At 42.3% G+C, this 16,304-nt stretch overlaps 1 protein-coding gene across 3 annotated transcripts in view; it reads right to left on the bottom strand.

The window, feature by feature from the left end:
* The window catches only part of GRAP2 (GRB2 related adaptor protein 2), a 143,115-nt gene that overhangs the window by 83,416 nt on the left and 43,395 nt on the right, over positions 1-16,304 (bottom strand). The window contains exon 2 of one of the 3 annotated variants that reach the window (XM_069968884.1): positions 5,145-5,244. The exons of the other annotated variants lie outside the window; for them this stretch is intronic. Coding sequence (XP_069824985.1) covers positions 5,145-5,163 — 19 coding nt within the window. The 5' untranslated portion in view covers positions 5,164-5,244. The remainder of the gene's footprint in view (positions 1-5,144; positions 5,245-16,304) is intronic. 3 annotated transcript variants of the gene reach the window in all.

The following is a 16,304-nucleotide window of genomic DNA, read 5'->3' as shown; positions in this document are numbered from 1 at the left end:
AGTATTGCTGACCTTTCCCTGTGTCTGCGATGTGCTGCGTGACCGGCTCCAGGACCCCCACCAGAAGGCATTTTCCCCAGAGTCATCACAACTCATGGCAAAAATGCCAGTCCCGGACGGTGTCAGTGAAGTTCATTCTGGCCGAATGACCTTAATTTCTTATTGGGATGCGGACTTTTTTGGGTGTGCCTGCATTCCTATTACACATAGCCGACAATGTAAAGTGCGGCCGGAGCCGCACTTTACATTTTCTGCATTAACAGTTTTGCGCGGCTGCTATTCAATGAATAGCGGTCACACAAAACTGACATGTCAGTTTTTCGGTGCAGCCTCAAGGAATTCTGGCCGGAGTGTATACTAAGTGTAGAAGTCATAGAAGTCAATGCAATGTGCAAAAACAGCCGTTATTAATTAAATAAATACGTTGTGTGAATTTAGTCATAAACAAAATAGGTAATACAATAAAAAAACTATTGGATATTTAAATTTCACCCTCAGTAACAAAAACAGTTAATAAAATATAAAAAAAATACAACAGAAAAATTGTAATATAAACAACCCTGCAGTAATTTTCTCTACACAATTCTGAGGCATAGAATTGATCAGAATATGCAATCTAATGATTGCATATTGTAGTCCCCTGGTGGATTTAAAAAGTGTACAAAATTTTTTAAAAAAAAAGGTTTTAAAGGCTATGTTCACACACAGTATTTTTGCTCAGTATTTTCCTCAGTATTTTGCAATCAAAACCAGGAGTGGATTGAAAACACAGAGAGGCTATGTTCACACACTGTTGAAATTGAGTGGACGGACGTTTTTTTAAAAATAACAAAAATTATTTGTCATTGAATGACGGCCATCCACTCAGTTTCAACAATGTGTGAACATAGCCTTTCTGTGTTTTCAATACACTCCTGTTTTAAGTTGCAAAATACTAAGCAAAAATGCTGTGTGAGAACATTGCCTAAAAGTACAAAATACCTTCCTATTAAGGCTAAGTTCACACAACTATAATTTTAATAAACAATGGCTGTAATTGCAGTTTTGCAACCATGGCCGTTATTTAATGAAATTGCTGCTTGCTTTCATTGCTATGGAATTCCGCCCAGTGTATACACTCAGAACGGGCAGTGTCACAGAACGGGCAGTGTCATACGCTGTGTGAACCCAGCCTAAAAGTTTAAATCAACCCCTTTCCAATTTTTCAAATAAAAAACATAAACAAAAACCCACAAAACATTTTTTTGAATAATGCGAAATTGTCTGGATTATTACAAAAAACATGAATGATTCTCACAAAAAAACAATACCAAACGCCAGAATAGTATATTTTTGGTCATATTATCTATCAGATAAAAAGAAATAAAAAAACAAATAAAATGCCCAAATCTGGTACAGTTAAAAACTAAAGATTATAGCGCAAAAAATAACCCTTCATTCATGAAAAATAATCTCTCTATAAATTGAGAAATTACGAAGTTATAGAAGTCAGAATATGATGGTTCAAAAACATGTTTTGTTTTTCTAAAATACAATTAGTAAAATAAAGTTAAAGTACATAAACTGCCTATGGGCCCTATTACATAGGACAGTTATCATGCAAATTATTAAGTATAGCGTTTAAATTTAAGCAATAATTGTTTTGTGTAAATGCAGGCAACTATCAAACGACCAATGAGAAATTGTTCATCGTTCGTTTGATGCTGACACATGTTTGTGGGGAAAGAAAAAACATTTTTGGCTAGGTTTCAATCATTAAATCTGAGAAAAGAGAAAAGGGGTTTCAAAAGCCGTCACTAAACTAGTCTAGATTGGAATAGTAAATCTGAGACAATGTCGTTGTTTTTGGTTAGAATCTATATGCCATCACTCTGGACATAAGAACTAAAGAATTTATTTTTGTTGAAAGATTATTTTTTTTCAAATGGAAAAACAATGAGAAAAAAAAATCCTATTTCTTACAATTTCTAAGTAAAAAAAAAAAAAATCAGCTCTAATTGTAAGTGATTAGAAAGACAGTGGGAAGAAAAAAAAATGATGTTTAAAATGACGTCCGTTATTTTGAGTCTAAAATAACGGACGTTTTTCAAAGCCTGGCATCCCCTTAGTGCAATGACGGGTGTTTGCACATTATCTTAGTTTGGGGTTACTAATTGCCCTTTGGATGCAGCTTAATTGAAAAATCCATTGAATTTAATAGTAAAAACGGAGAAAGAACGGTGACAAAAGAAGAACTGTGTGTGAACAACTAATAAAAAACGTCCACTATTTGCAAAAAACGTCCGAAAATAATGTTCATGTTCATTACTTTGACGTCCGCGACAAAACGTCCGTTTTTCAATGCATTGTGTGCATAGGATGTCCGTCTTCCCATTGACTTCAATGCAATTGCATTGAAGTCAATTAAATTGCTGCAAAAACGAACGTTTTTTTAAATAGGGAAATCGGACGTTTTTTCTCCATTTTTGACGTTGTGTGAACATAGCCTAAGAAAGCAACATTTAAAAAGCAAAACTTGTGCTTTAGGCATCAAACACTCTTGGTCCACAAGGGGTTAAATTTATGCTGGGGGGGGGGGGGAAATCCCGACTTTCACAATTTTTCTTGTAAGTTTTTTTTTCTTCTTCTTGAATGACTGTTTCATTTTCACCCGTTTCATCCCCACTGATCTGATACGGGAGATTTGTTTTTAGTGATGACTTTTACAGTAAAACGGAATGAAACCGTATATTACAGCTATAACTGTATGATTATTGGTTTAGACCCAGGTAAAAAAAAAAAAAAAAAAAAAAAAAAAAAGATTGTGCTCTACACTCATAATTTATAGGTGTCAAAAAATGTAACAAGAAGAATAATAATAGCAACTGGAACATTCTATAAAATCAAAATGTAAAAAATAAAAATAATGATGTTAATAAAAGCTCATGGAAGGAATGTTATATGGCTCTTTACAACCTCTAATTCCGTATGGAGTTATTTTCTGATTATGTACAGAATGAATGACATTCACCATCAAGTGCTATATTATAATTCCAGGAGAAACTAAAGTCAGGTTCGGCCTGCAGTATAAAGTGTATGGAGATGATGTCGGTGGGGAGAGGAGTCAGCACCACTCTGGTCTCCAGTTCGGTTGAAGGTTCTGTAACCTAGTTCTATTGAAGTGAATGGAGTTTAATTGCAAACCACACCTGACCTAGAGAGAAAGGGGCCATGTTTATGTAGCACTGGATAACCCCTTTAAATTTCAGTGGGATAATCCTATGCCAGAGCTCTTTGGCTACAGTTTACCCCTCCCACCCCCATAGAAAAAACATTTGGCCATGCCCAATGTTCACGTGTATAGGGAAAGCCAAGAGAGGTAACTGTTGGCTGAACCATCATTCCCCCTTTAAAGGGGAAGTCTGACGAAAATTTTTATTAAAGTATTGTATTGCACACCAAAAGTTATACAAATCACCAATATACACAGGAAACACACATATTTTTTTTCCCCCTGCACTTACTACTGCATCAAGGCTTCACTTCCTGGATAACATGGTGATGTCACTTCCTGGATAACATGGTGATGTCACTTCCTGGATAACATGGTGATGTCACTTCCTGGATAACATGGTGATGTCACTTCCTAGATTACATGGTGATGTCACTTCCTGGATAACATGGTGATGTCACTTCCTAGATAAAATGGTGATGTCACGACCCGACTCCCAGAGCTGTGCGGGCTGTGGCTGCTGGAGAGGATGATGGCAGGGGGACACTGAGGGACACAGGGTACTGAAGGGACACTGAGCATCCCTCTGCCATCATCCTCTCCAGTAGCCACAGCCCGCACAGCTCTGGGAGTCGGGTCATGACATCACCATGTTATCCAGGAAGTGACATCACCATGTTATCCAGGAAGTGACATCACCATGTTATCCAGGAAGTGAAGCCTTGATGTAGTAGTAAGTGCAGGGAAAAAAAAGCTCTTTATAAGCATTTCCCATAATAAGTGTATATTGGTGATTTGTATAACTTTTGGGAGGCAATACAATATTTTAATAAATATTTTCGCCAGACTTCTCCTTTAAATGACATTTTATCACAACCCATTAACCTTTGTTTTAGTTGATCTATTACAAATTAAATTTTCTCCACATTAATATGTTTTAAAACTATATGGCAATTATTAATACGATATGAATTCTCTAAACGAAACCATTAGTCAGACAGAGAATATATATATAACTAGCACTTTGAAACAAATTACTGCTTTCTTTCTCATAGCAACCATCTACTGATGCATATACTGTAAGATATCTAATAGCAAGATGGATGCCCAAAATAGCTGAGCTATAGAAATGATTGAAGAGATTAGAATACTAATGGTAGGAGGTCAGGTAATAAAACCAATGTCATCATAGAGGTGATCATAAGAGACTAAGAGGTAGGTGTTAAAGAGGTACTTTGAAGGATTTTTTTTGAAAATCAACTGTTATACATGTCTGAAAGTTATACATATTTGAAAATTACTACTATGTCCTGCAGGAAGCGGAGAATTCTTTCCAGTCTGACACACTGCTCTCTGCTGCCACCTCTGTCCATGTCAGGAACTGTCCAGAGCAGTAGCAAATCCCCATAGAAAACTTTTCCAGCTCTGGACAGTTCCTGACATGGACAGAGGTGGCAGCAGAGAGCACTGTGTCAGACTGGAAAGAAAACACCACTTCCTACAGGACATACAGCAGCTTATAAGTACTGGGAGAAGATTTTTAAAACAAAGTAATTTGCAAAACAGGAGTAAACTGTCGCAGAGGCATGCACCTCTTTGTAAATCCGGCTGGGTAAAAGGAGGGAGGGGAGAAAGGAATTTAATTTACATCCCACCATTGATCCTTAAAGTTCAAGGGTTTTCTGCAACTTTTTAAAATTTATTTTATTGATTGCCTATCCTCAGTATAGGCCATCAATATCCAACCGGTGGGGTGCCGAGGTCCAACCTGGCAACAGCTCGGAAAAGCCCTTTATGATGAATATAAAATACAATTATTAGATACTTACTGTTGTATAGTTAAAGGAGAAGTCTGTCTTTACCCATTTTTTTTAGCAAGTGCTGGTGGGGGGGGGGGGGGGGGGGGAGTATGATAGAAATAACATGCCCTTACTTCCCTGGCTCCAGCGCATACTGCTGCTCCGGTCATCGGGTCCCCAGCTGCTTCTCCTTTAGGGTGGGTTCACACGTACCGACTCGCAGCGGAAATCTCTCTGCGAGATTAGAAGTGAAATCCGCTATGAGTTAAGGTCCTGGCAGGTCCCTGGGACTACATACTTGCAGCGGTCAAAAGCCGCCCCCTTAACCCCTTCGGCTGCCTCTCGGCTCCCGCGCTGTCTGTATATACATTTCCCTCTCTCCTTGCTGCTCTGCCGCCCAACCAATCAGTGTGTTGCCCAGCCACAGCCACTGATTGGCTGGGTGGGAGAGCAGGAAGTCGGGACCCGGGGCAGCAAGGAGACAGGTAATGTATACAGACAGCGCGGGAGCCGAGCGAGAGCCGAAGGAGTTAAGGGGGCGGCTGCACTACGCCCGCTGCGAGTATGTAGTCCCAGGGTAGTCCCACCCTAAAGAAGTATAGGTATAAATAGTATAAGTAATAAGTGTGAATTATTTCCTGAATATCATCACTCTCTTAGGCTGTCGTATTCAATTCTACAAAAAATAGCTCAGAACTGGAATATTTTTCCCTTTTTATAATCTGTTTTTCAATTATCACTTTCTGGAGATTTAACCTGGCAGGGAGATTTGGCTGCTTGTTTCTAGCAGCAATTATTTACCTGACTGAGAATCGGCCACTTAATTAATTCAGGCATTATGTGTCCTGTGTGGTTGATAAATCCCTTTAAGTTAGGAGGAGCCCAATAAATGTCACAAGGTAAGCAATATAGATATTGATGAACTTGGCCCTGGCAACCACTGAATGTCATAATGTGGACTGTTAGAAGACCAGGCCAACCATGCATATAAAAAAATTTAATAAAATTCTGTGCAGCTTTCCAAGGGACAAATACAGTTCATCAAACACAATATTCCTTTGGATAGAGGTGAAATTCTAAGACAATGAACAATCTCCAATGTGTATAGTCTGGAGGTAAGACGGGAAAGGGGGGACATCATTAAAACCTTTAAAGGGGTAGTTCAGCTTAAGATTCTTTCTTTCAAATCAACTGGTGATAGATAGTGCCAGAGATTTGTAATTTGCTCCTATTAAAAAAATCTTGTTTTCCATTACTTATCGCCTGCTTTATGTCCTGCAGGAAGTGGTATTCTTTCCAGTCTGGAGAGCAGGAGAGGCTTTATATGGGGATTTGCTACTGCTGTAGACAGTTCTTGTCACAGACTGGAACGAATATACCACTTCCTGCAGGACATACAGCAGCTGATAAGTGCGGGAAGACTTGAGATTTTTTGTAAACAGAAGTAAATTACAAATCTCTGGCACTTTTTTGTACCAGTCGATTTGAAAGATTTGTTTTCCTCGCTAAACTACCCCTTTAAATATGTTAAAGGACTAAATAAGGTTTAGGAGGGAAGTTTTTTTTTTTTAAACATCCAAACACAAGAACAAGAGGACACAGTCAGAGGTTAGTTGGGGAAAAATCAGAAGCAACATAAGAAAATATTACTTTACTGAAAGAGTAGTAGATCCTCAGAACAAACTTCTAGCTAAAGTAAGGCTATGTTCACAAAAGGTATATTTTCATAAAACCACGTCCGTGATCACTATGAAAATATACGTGCCTTTGTTGCCTATGGGATTCCGTCCAGAGCGTATACACATACGCAGAAAACCCTGTCAGTGCACACTATGCAGCGAGCGGATCAAGCCGCTCGCTCCATAGTGTGCTGTGGGGAGTTCTGATGCGGATGCGCATCAGAACCAGGGCCGCTTTAACTAGAGGGCACATGGTGCACGTGCATCGGGCCCACTGGTTAAAGGGCCCCCCCGAGCAGGCCGGCCGTTGCTATGTCCGACCAGTGCGGTTGCACAGGGCTCCGGCCACCAGCCTGTCAGGGGGGAGCGCCGTGGATGGGTAATCTACTTACCCCTCCATGGCGCCCCCTGCAGGGTCCCCCCCCGCCGCTGCCCCCCCTGCCCGCCGCTGCGCTTCAGCAGCAGCAGTACTGACAGAGAGAGAGCGCCATTGGCTCCGTCCCTGTCAGTCACTCTTGTGGCCGCACTTCCTGCGGTCACAAGAGACAGCACTCTCCCTCTGGCACCCGACGTCACTGGAACGTCGGCGCAAGGGCAAGGGGAGTGCAGCCTCTTGTGACCGCAGGAAGTGCGGCCACAAGAGGGAAGAGGAATGCGTTGACCCAGGTGAGTATAATTGTTTTTTATAAATGTTATATGGGAGGGGGAGCGCGCGGGGGGGGGGTGGTCTATATACTATGGGGGAGAGCACGGGGGGCTATATACTATGGGGGAGAGCACGGGGGGGCTATATACTATTGGGGAGAGCACATGGGGTCTATATACTATGGGGGAGAGCACAGGGGGCTATATACTATGGGGAAGAGCACAGGGGGGCTAAATACTATGGGGGAAAGCACAGGGGGTCTATATACTGTGGGGGAGAGCACAGGGGGTCTATATACTGTGGGGGAGAGCACGGGGGGGCTATATACTATTGGGGAGAGCACAGGGGGTCTATACTACGGGGGAGAGCACGGGGGGCTATATACTATTGGGGAGAGCACAGCAAGGGGGCTATATACTATTGGGGGGGAGCACAGGGGGTGTATATACTATTTGGGAGAACACAGGGGGTCTATATAATATTGGGGGACTGCACATCAAGGGGGCTATATACCATTGGGGAGATCACAGGGGGTCTATATACTATTGGAGGAGAGGACATGGGGGCTATATACTATTGGGGAGAGCACAGGGGGTCTATATGCTATTAAGGGAGATCACAGGGGGGCTATATACAATTGGGGGAGTGCACAGTAAGGGGGCTATATACTATTGGGGAGAGCACAGGGGGTCTATATACTATTGGGGGAGAGCACAGGGGGGCTGTATAATATTGGGGAAGTGCACATCAAGGGGGCTATATACCATTGGGGAGATCACAGGGGGTCTATATACTATTGGGGGAGAGCACAGGGGGGTCTATATGCTATTGGGGAGATCACAGGGGGGCTATATACAATTGGGGGAGTGCACAGTAAGGGGGCTATATACTATTGGGGAGATCACAGGGGGTCTATATACTATTGGGGGAGAGCACAGGGGGGCTATATACTATTGGGGGAGACCACAGCAAGGGGGCTATATACTATTGGGGAGAGCACAGGGGATCTATATACTATTGGGGGAGAGCACAGGGGGGCTATATACTATTGGGGAGTGCACAGCAAGGGGCTATATACCATTGGGGAGAGCGCACAGGGGGCTATATACTTCTGGGGGAGCACACGGGGTCTATATACTAATGGGGGAGCGCACAGGAGGGCTGTATATAACTGGAGGACCACACAAGGGTCTATATACTACAGGGACACCTTACAACTATGGAGGCACAGAGGGGTGTAACTATGTAGGGGTACAGAGGGGTGTAACTACTGTATAGGGGTACAAGGGACCTAACTACTGTATGTGTTGGAGCCTAAAATATTTGTCTGGCAGATTCTGGGGAGAAGATTCACAGCCAGGAGAAGACTTCAAGGTGGCCCAGGCTGGATGGAGAGAAAAAGAAAAGGTGACAGACTCTGATGGGAGAAGACGCCCCTGGTGAGTCACTGGGTGTAACTGAACTCTGTTATACGGTCTGTTGTAAAGGGGTCATGATGTGGCGGTATTATGTAATGGTATCATTGGTCATATCTTTCTGTTTTGTTTAGTGCAGTTTTCATGTAATATGTAATCACTGTATTGTGGAAATAGTGTAATAAGGTAACTACTGTATGTATTGGGGCTCTTAATACAGTGTGGGGGCAAATTCAGTACATTATACCATGTGCTGAAAGGGAAGGGGGGGGGGCACTCTTGAGGGCTGTGCACTGGGCCCACCAATGTATTAAAACGGCCCTGATCAGAACACTGTGGCCGAAAAGATTGTCCGGCCGGTTCTGTACCATATGTTTGCTGCACTACAATAAAGAAGCATAATCTACTTGGTGAGTGCCGGGCTCTTCCTACTACCGGTACTGCAGTACGGCCAGGATGATCCTTTCAGAAACCTGCTGTTCTTTGACCCAGCTGGGTCACGGAATGGCCGTTCTCTTACGCTGATTGAACATGGCCTTGTAAACCTGCCTGGAATAAACATATATCTATCCTAAGATAATAAAGCAAATAATACAAGGGCAGACTAGATAGACCCAGTGGTCTTTTTCTGCCAACAATCTTCTATGTTTCTATGAAACTCCAAGAATAGATCTCTAATAGATGTCTAATGTGTAAAGATGGGGTTAATATAGTTGGAGGGCGAAAAAACGAAGAAAGAAGGTTTATTCATGCCCTAATAAATCATATAAAAGTTCTTCCAGGAATAATATGGCTTTGTATGATAAGTATGCATTTGTCACATTGGTAAAATCAGCTACGATATGAATGAAGTCTCAGATCACTTTCCTTTAGCGATTACCTTGTTCAAGGGAGGAAAGCCTATAAAGCCGAGGTATAAAATAAATGCACATTAGTTCTCTCTTCTCCGACAACATTCAGGGATAAGAACAGAATTAAATATTTTTTTGATAGTAATATGGATTCAGCTTCCCTGCTAATAGTGTGGGACAACCTCTAAGGCTTTTCTGCAAGGTACACTGTTCAAGGAGATTACTACATATAAGTCTAAGCTACGCAAGAAAGGGGAAGGAAAAAGAGTTATCACTACTAAGCAAAAATTCTCAGGAGCAAATAAAGAAAGAAACCCAAATTTTCTTATAAAGGCCAGAATATGTTTTTTTTTTCTGGACAGATATACCTTGAAGAGGCCTGAAAATATAGAAAATCCTAATCTTTAGCATACAGTCAGTACAGATTTTTTTATTTGACTCACATGTCCCTAATCCCGTGCCGCATGCATCCTGAGGCTATGTTCACACTACGTAAAAGTACGGCCGTTGTTGCCATACTTTGTACGGAGTGGAACACTGCCTATTCTTCAATGGGATCCCGGCCGGAGTGTATACACTTAGTATACGCTCCGGTTGGGATCCCATGCGTTGCTGCAAAGAACTGACATGTCAGTTTTCACTGAATTGCGGCCGCAGAAAGACCTGTCAGTTCACACAATGAAGCGAGCGGCTGTGGCCGCTTGCTTCATTGTGTGCTGTGTGAAGTTCTGATTCGGGCACAAGCTGATGCGCCCGCATCAGAACACTGCGATGGTACTTGAGTACCGGCCGGAGTGATCTTTGCAGAGACCGGCCGTTCTGTGACCCGGCCGAGTCACGGAACGGCCGGTCATATACGTAGTGTGAACATAGCCTGACAGTGATTCTGCTTTAGTTCCAACATGCAGGGAACCTACCACTGACTGTGAATAAATGGCTGAGCAGGCGTGTCCTACATTCTTATCTGGGCCAGGGCACCATTGGGACAGATGTGGTGGGGAATCAGGGCTGGTGAGTATAATTTTCTTTCCTCCATTTTTTTCCCTCAGCCACAAAGTTTTATTTTAACAGTAATACTGATATGAAAATATATCCTCAATTTGAACAATAGACACTTTAAGGTTATTATACAATTAGTTCATTCAGACCAGAACAAATACATTCTGGGAAAGTACATCCTGTATAATATCAAAAGGAAAAACACTTCTATGTATGTCTGTATACTTTTATTAGTATGTAGTGAAATGAGATGTTCTGAAGTGGCTTTGGTTGGGGAACTGGCAGGCGTGTTGGGGGAGGTAAATAAGCAGGGTGGAATGACTGTGAAGAGCTGGGGGAAAACAATGCATTCTGGGAATTGTAGTACTGACCAATTAGAAGTACAGAACTTAGACACCCCCCCCCCTCCAAATTAAAGGGGTTATCCACCTAAGAGCTTATTCACCAAGTCTTCCTGAGGATTTTGAGATGTCTTCTGTCTTTCTAGCTGCTGCCATTCCTGAGTTACAAGTTTTTCTAAAAGCCGATCTATATCCAAGATGGCGTAGGCCAGGAAACTACATTTCCCATCATGCATCTCCCTGATTAGTCCGTTTGCATACTTGCCCCTTTAGCTTTCTTTCCTCCTCACTGCTGTCATTACTATTGCACAGTAAACACAGGACTGTTTTTGCATCACATCACCCCAGTATACAGTATATGTTCATAGTAGCTGATGGTGTAGCAGAGCTGATGCACGCATGGTGTAGTTATGTGCTGCATAACAGGCATCTGTTTACCAGGGGTTGGGGGTGTAGTGTAGGTTTAGATCTCTGCTTGATGACTGTGAATGAGAACATTTTAGTTCCATCCAGATATAAGAACATCCATAACACTTACAATATACAGAGCTGTGACACAAAGACAGGTACATATGGCTGCATTCACTGACAGCAAGCAGAGATAGAACTATAAGTATAAGAAAAAACAGGGAAAGGGTGCAAGATAAATTATACATGTATATTAGACATAGGCTATGTTCACACTACGTAAAATAATGGCTGTTATTTCCAACGGCCGTTATTTTGAGGCCAAAACAACGGCCGTAGAATTACGAACGTACGGGCTAGTCGTGAAACTACTTGTTTAATTTTGATTCCTAGCATGTTTATAAACGGGATGAAACAGGTCATTTGCTTTAAATACTGCGCCCAGCCCAAGAAACCACTCAGAATTTTTTTTATATCAAAATCAAGTTTAATTCGGCAGATATAAGTTTTACGTTCGCGGCCGCATTGAAATCCACGGCCGTTGTTGCAGTATTACCGGCCGGAAAAAAATTGACATTTTTCACAGGGCCGTATAAACAACGGCAGTAATCTGATGCGTAGTGTAAATTCAATGGCCGTAGTTACATTGCATTACAGTCATTATAGGGAACCTCAAAACAGCGGCCATAGTTTTGCGACGCGGACAACGGCCGTTATTTTCCGTAGTGTGAACATAGCCATAGGGTGGTATACGAAAGGAAGATCATTTCGAATATTGTTTTTGTTACCCGGATAACCCCTTTAATAACACTTGCATGCAGATACTAAACCTTAACCCCTTAACGACATCGGGCGTATATTTACGCCCTGATGCCGGTAAGGACGTTCAGAGCGGGGCCGCGCGGCGACCCTGCTCTGAACCGCGGCGGTCCCGGGTGCCGCTTGTAGCCCGGGACCGTAGGTATTAGCGGGCACGGTCCGATCGCCGTGCCCGCTAATACAGTAATCAGATGCAGCTGTCAAACATGACAGCTGCATCCGATTACCGGATTCAGCTGTTCCCTGGTGTCTAGTGGCGGAGATCGCTCCCCCGGGATGTTATCCCGGAGGAGCGATCTCCGTAACTGAAGCCGGCCGGGGACCGCTCCAAGATGGCGCCGTCCCCGGCTCGGCACTCGTTTACTTCCGGCTGCAGCAGCCGAAAGCAAACGAGTGCCGATCTCATGGATCTCTGCAGCATATCTATGCTGCAGAGATCTCTATGAGAGATCAAAGCACTTATACTAGAAGTCCCCTAGGGGGAATAACCCTAACCGCAGGGAGGAATAACCCTAACCCCAAGAGGAATAACCCCAACCCCAGGGGGGCTTCTAGTATAAGTGTTAAAGTAAAAAAAAAAGTGTTGTTAATAGTAAAAAGCCCCCTCCCCTAATAAAAGTCTGAATCACCCCCCTTTTCCCAGGTTATAAATAAAAGTAAATAAATAAATAAACATGTTTGCTATCGCCGCGTGCGTAATTGCCCAAACTATTAATTAATCACATTACTGATCTCGCACGGTAAATGGCGTCAGCGCAAAAAATCCCAAAGTGCAAAATTGCGCATTTTTGGTCGCATCAAATCCAGAAAAATTGTAATAAAAAGCGATCAAAAAGTCATATATGCGCAATCAAGGTAGCAATAGAAAGAACACATCATGGCGCAAAAAATGACACCTCACACAGCCCCATAGACCAAAGGATAAAAGCGCTATAAGCCTGGGAATGGAGCGATTTTAAGTGACATATATTTGTTTACAATGGTTTAAATTTTTTACAGGCCATCAGATACAATAAAAGTTATACATGTTACATATCGTTTTAATCGTAACGACTTGAGGAACATATATAACAAGTCAGTTTTACCCCAGGGCGAATGGCGTAAAAACACATTTCCCCCAAATAAACAAAATGCTTTTTTTTTTTCAATTTCACCACACTTTGAATTTTTTTCTGGTTTTGCAGTGTACTTTATGCAAAAATTCAGCCTGTCATTGCAAAGTACAATTAGTGACGCAAAAAATAAGGGCTCATGTGGGTTTCTAGGTGGAAAAATGCAAGTGCTATGGCCTTTTAAGCACAAGGAGGAAAAAACTAAAACGCAAAAATCAAAATTGGCTCTGTCCTTAAGGGGTTAAAGGGGTTGTTCACCAAAATTTTTTTTCTTTCAAATCAACTGGTGCCATAAAGTGCCAGAGATTTGTAATTCACTTCTATTAAAAAATCTTAAATCTTCCAGTACTTATGAGCTGCTGTGTGTCGTACAGGAAGTGGTGTTTTCTTTCCTGTCTGACACAGTGCTCTCTGTTGCCTCCTCTGTCCATGTCAGGAAATGTCCAGAGCAGCAGCAAATCCCCATAGAAAACCTCTCCTGCTCTCCAGACTGGAAATAATACAACTTCCTGCTGGGCATACAGCAGCTGATAAGTGCTGGAAGGCTTGAGATTTTTTTAATAGAAGTAAATTACAAATCTCTGGCACTTTATGGCAGCAGTTGATTTGAAAGAAAAATTTTTTGGGTGTACAACCCTTTAAGAAATATAGACCAACCTTGATACTAACGTGTTAGAAGCAAAGTCTTTTGCTTGGTTTCTTCTACTCAAAAGTTTTCAGGTTCCGTGAGATTCCAGATTATTTTGTAGAACTGCTTTGAAAAGAATTGATGGACTATTAGGACTTTGGACTCTTAATTCTGGATTGGAGAATTTTTTGGTATCATTTTGTTCATCCCCTGGCTCCAAATTCTCATTGTTTTTTTTTCATTCTCTGAAAATTCAATAGAATGCAGCGTTGTTGCTGACTACAGAACTGTCCCACAGCTTAATATGTTTAGGCTCATCTCCATTGCTATTAAACCGGATAGCATCGATATGGATCATCAATCATCCAATCAAAAATTAGCTCCTCGCCGGAGCGTGCTCAGAACAAAGGAGGAAGAAAAGCATATCAGCAGCATGCTCACTAGAGCTCAATGAGGCACCTGTTCAGCGTGGCACGTCCATCCAGCTGTGTAATGCATATTAATTACATGGCTCAGGTGGCCTGTCCCCTTCGTTCTGTGAGTCACCAGAAGCAAGTGGCAATTCTCTCACAGCCTCAGAGAACCTGGACAAGTGCATTTGTGGGAGCCAAAAATAACCAGGAAATCAAATCCTGATTTTCGGAAGAAATAAATGTTTAACACAAATAGAAGATAATGTAGTTGTGCTAAAACCAGAGGAGATACAACTAATCCTCCCTGACTGGCAGAACAGAGAGCCAATGGCTGCTTGCCCTGGCAGTCCACTGTATTTAACTATAAGGACCCATTAGGAGCCCTTATGGTTAAATACATAGGTGCCGGAGTGAACTACAGTACCTTCTACTTAACCCCTTATGTACTGCAGAGTGTAAGCATGCAATGTTCTGAAGACAAGATATCTGCTGGTGCATTGATAACCCCTGAACTCTGCACATTTTCCTACTTGATTGCAGCAGCTGGAGAACAGAGGTTAAGGGTTATCAGAGCAGTGAAGCAGAGATCTCCGTGTCTTCTCCATATGAACCCTTTTTATGTTGCAGCATGTAAGTGAACACTGGATCACTTACACACAGTGGTGCATTAGGGGTTAAGCAGAAGGACACAGGAGGGCTCTTATCTTCCCTGTGCATCCTCGGGCCCCTCTCCTGCACAGGGCCCCATAGCAGCTGCCTACCCTGCCTCTATGGTAGCTACGCCACTGGGAGTAGGGAACCTTGGCTCTTCAGCTGTTGCAAAACTACAACTCCCATCATGCCTGGACAGCCAAAGCTTTAGCTTTGGCTGTCCAGGCATGATGGGAGTTGTAGTTTTGCAACAGCTGGAGAGCTAAGTTTCCCTACCCCTGCTGTACAGTATAGCTAGCAATGTGGAGTAGTTTGTAATAGAGTAAATTTATTGGAGAAATACATTCCCTAATACATAAATGAATGGTCTAAAAGAACAAAAAAAAACTACTGTTATATAATTCTTCATATATAAGGGCAGGGAATTATCATATGGCGGACCACTATACAGAAGCATGTGAATCATTTGGTGATTTTATCGTCCTAAAAGAACGATTTTGTTCGGGCCTTCCAAGTTTATTTGCAGCATCTGACACAGTATAAATGAATCCGTGTGTGTCGACTTCATCCTTTTATTTGCGCTCACGCCTTGGACGTGAGTTCATGTGGCAGCTCTCTGAATTAATATCGGAGCGGACCAGCTGCACAAATGAACGCACAGACCCAGTTTGAAGCAAGTAAAATAAAGTTATTGTACAGCAATATAGAAGCCTAACACCCTAACTGGGTTACAGGCCATGACTTCTTTACAGGTCTCACAACCTGGTAAATTGCTAGCCTGAAAATTAAATTCACTTTAATAGGTCAGTCTAGAGTAAAGCGAAAATGAAGTCATGCAACACTGGGCTTCTATTCTAAGTAAATATGGAACGGTATACCATTTAGCACAGTAAAATGGAGAGATACCAAGTATTATTCATTGCTTTTGATAATAATTGTAAAGCTAGAGACTCTCATTGAGGAGGCGAACGATACAGTGCTCCCTCAACTTACAATTGTGAGAAAATCATCATAGCTTAAAGGGCTTGGCCACTTTATTGTATAATAGTTCATCGTATAGTATTAATAAGTGTACTCTCTGTATATACTGAAAGCAGCTCCCTGTTTACCTCATAGAGCTAAAATCAAACTCCCCTCCTCAAGGCTGTGCTGTCCTGCTCTGTGGTGAGTCTGTCCATAAGATGGCCGACATGGAGGAGCATGGGACCATGCCCCGCCCCAGTGTCCTTCATAGGAATATACAGGCTCAGGGGTGGACATTGGGGGGGGGCATGGTCACATTCTCCTCCATGTCGGCCATCTTATGGACAGACTCACCACAGAGCAGGGAAG

This window comes from Dendropsophus ebraccatus, chromosome 4, assembly GCF_027789765.1.
Source record: "Dendropsophus ebraccatus isolate aDenEbr1 chromosome 4, aDenEbr1.pat, whole genome shotgun sequence".
Taxonomy (NCBI): Eukaryota; Metazoa; Chordata; class Amphibia; order Anura; family Hylidae; genus Dendropsophus; species Dendropsophus ebraccatus.
This window is presented reverse-complemented; position numbering and strand designations above follow the sequence as displayed.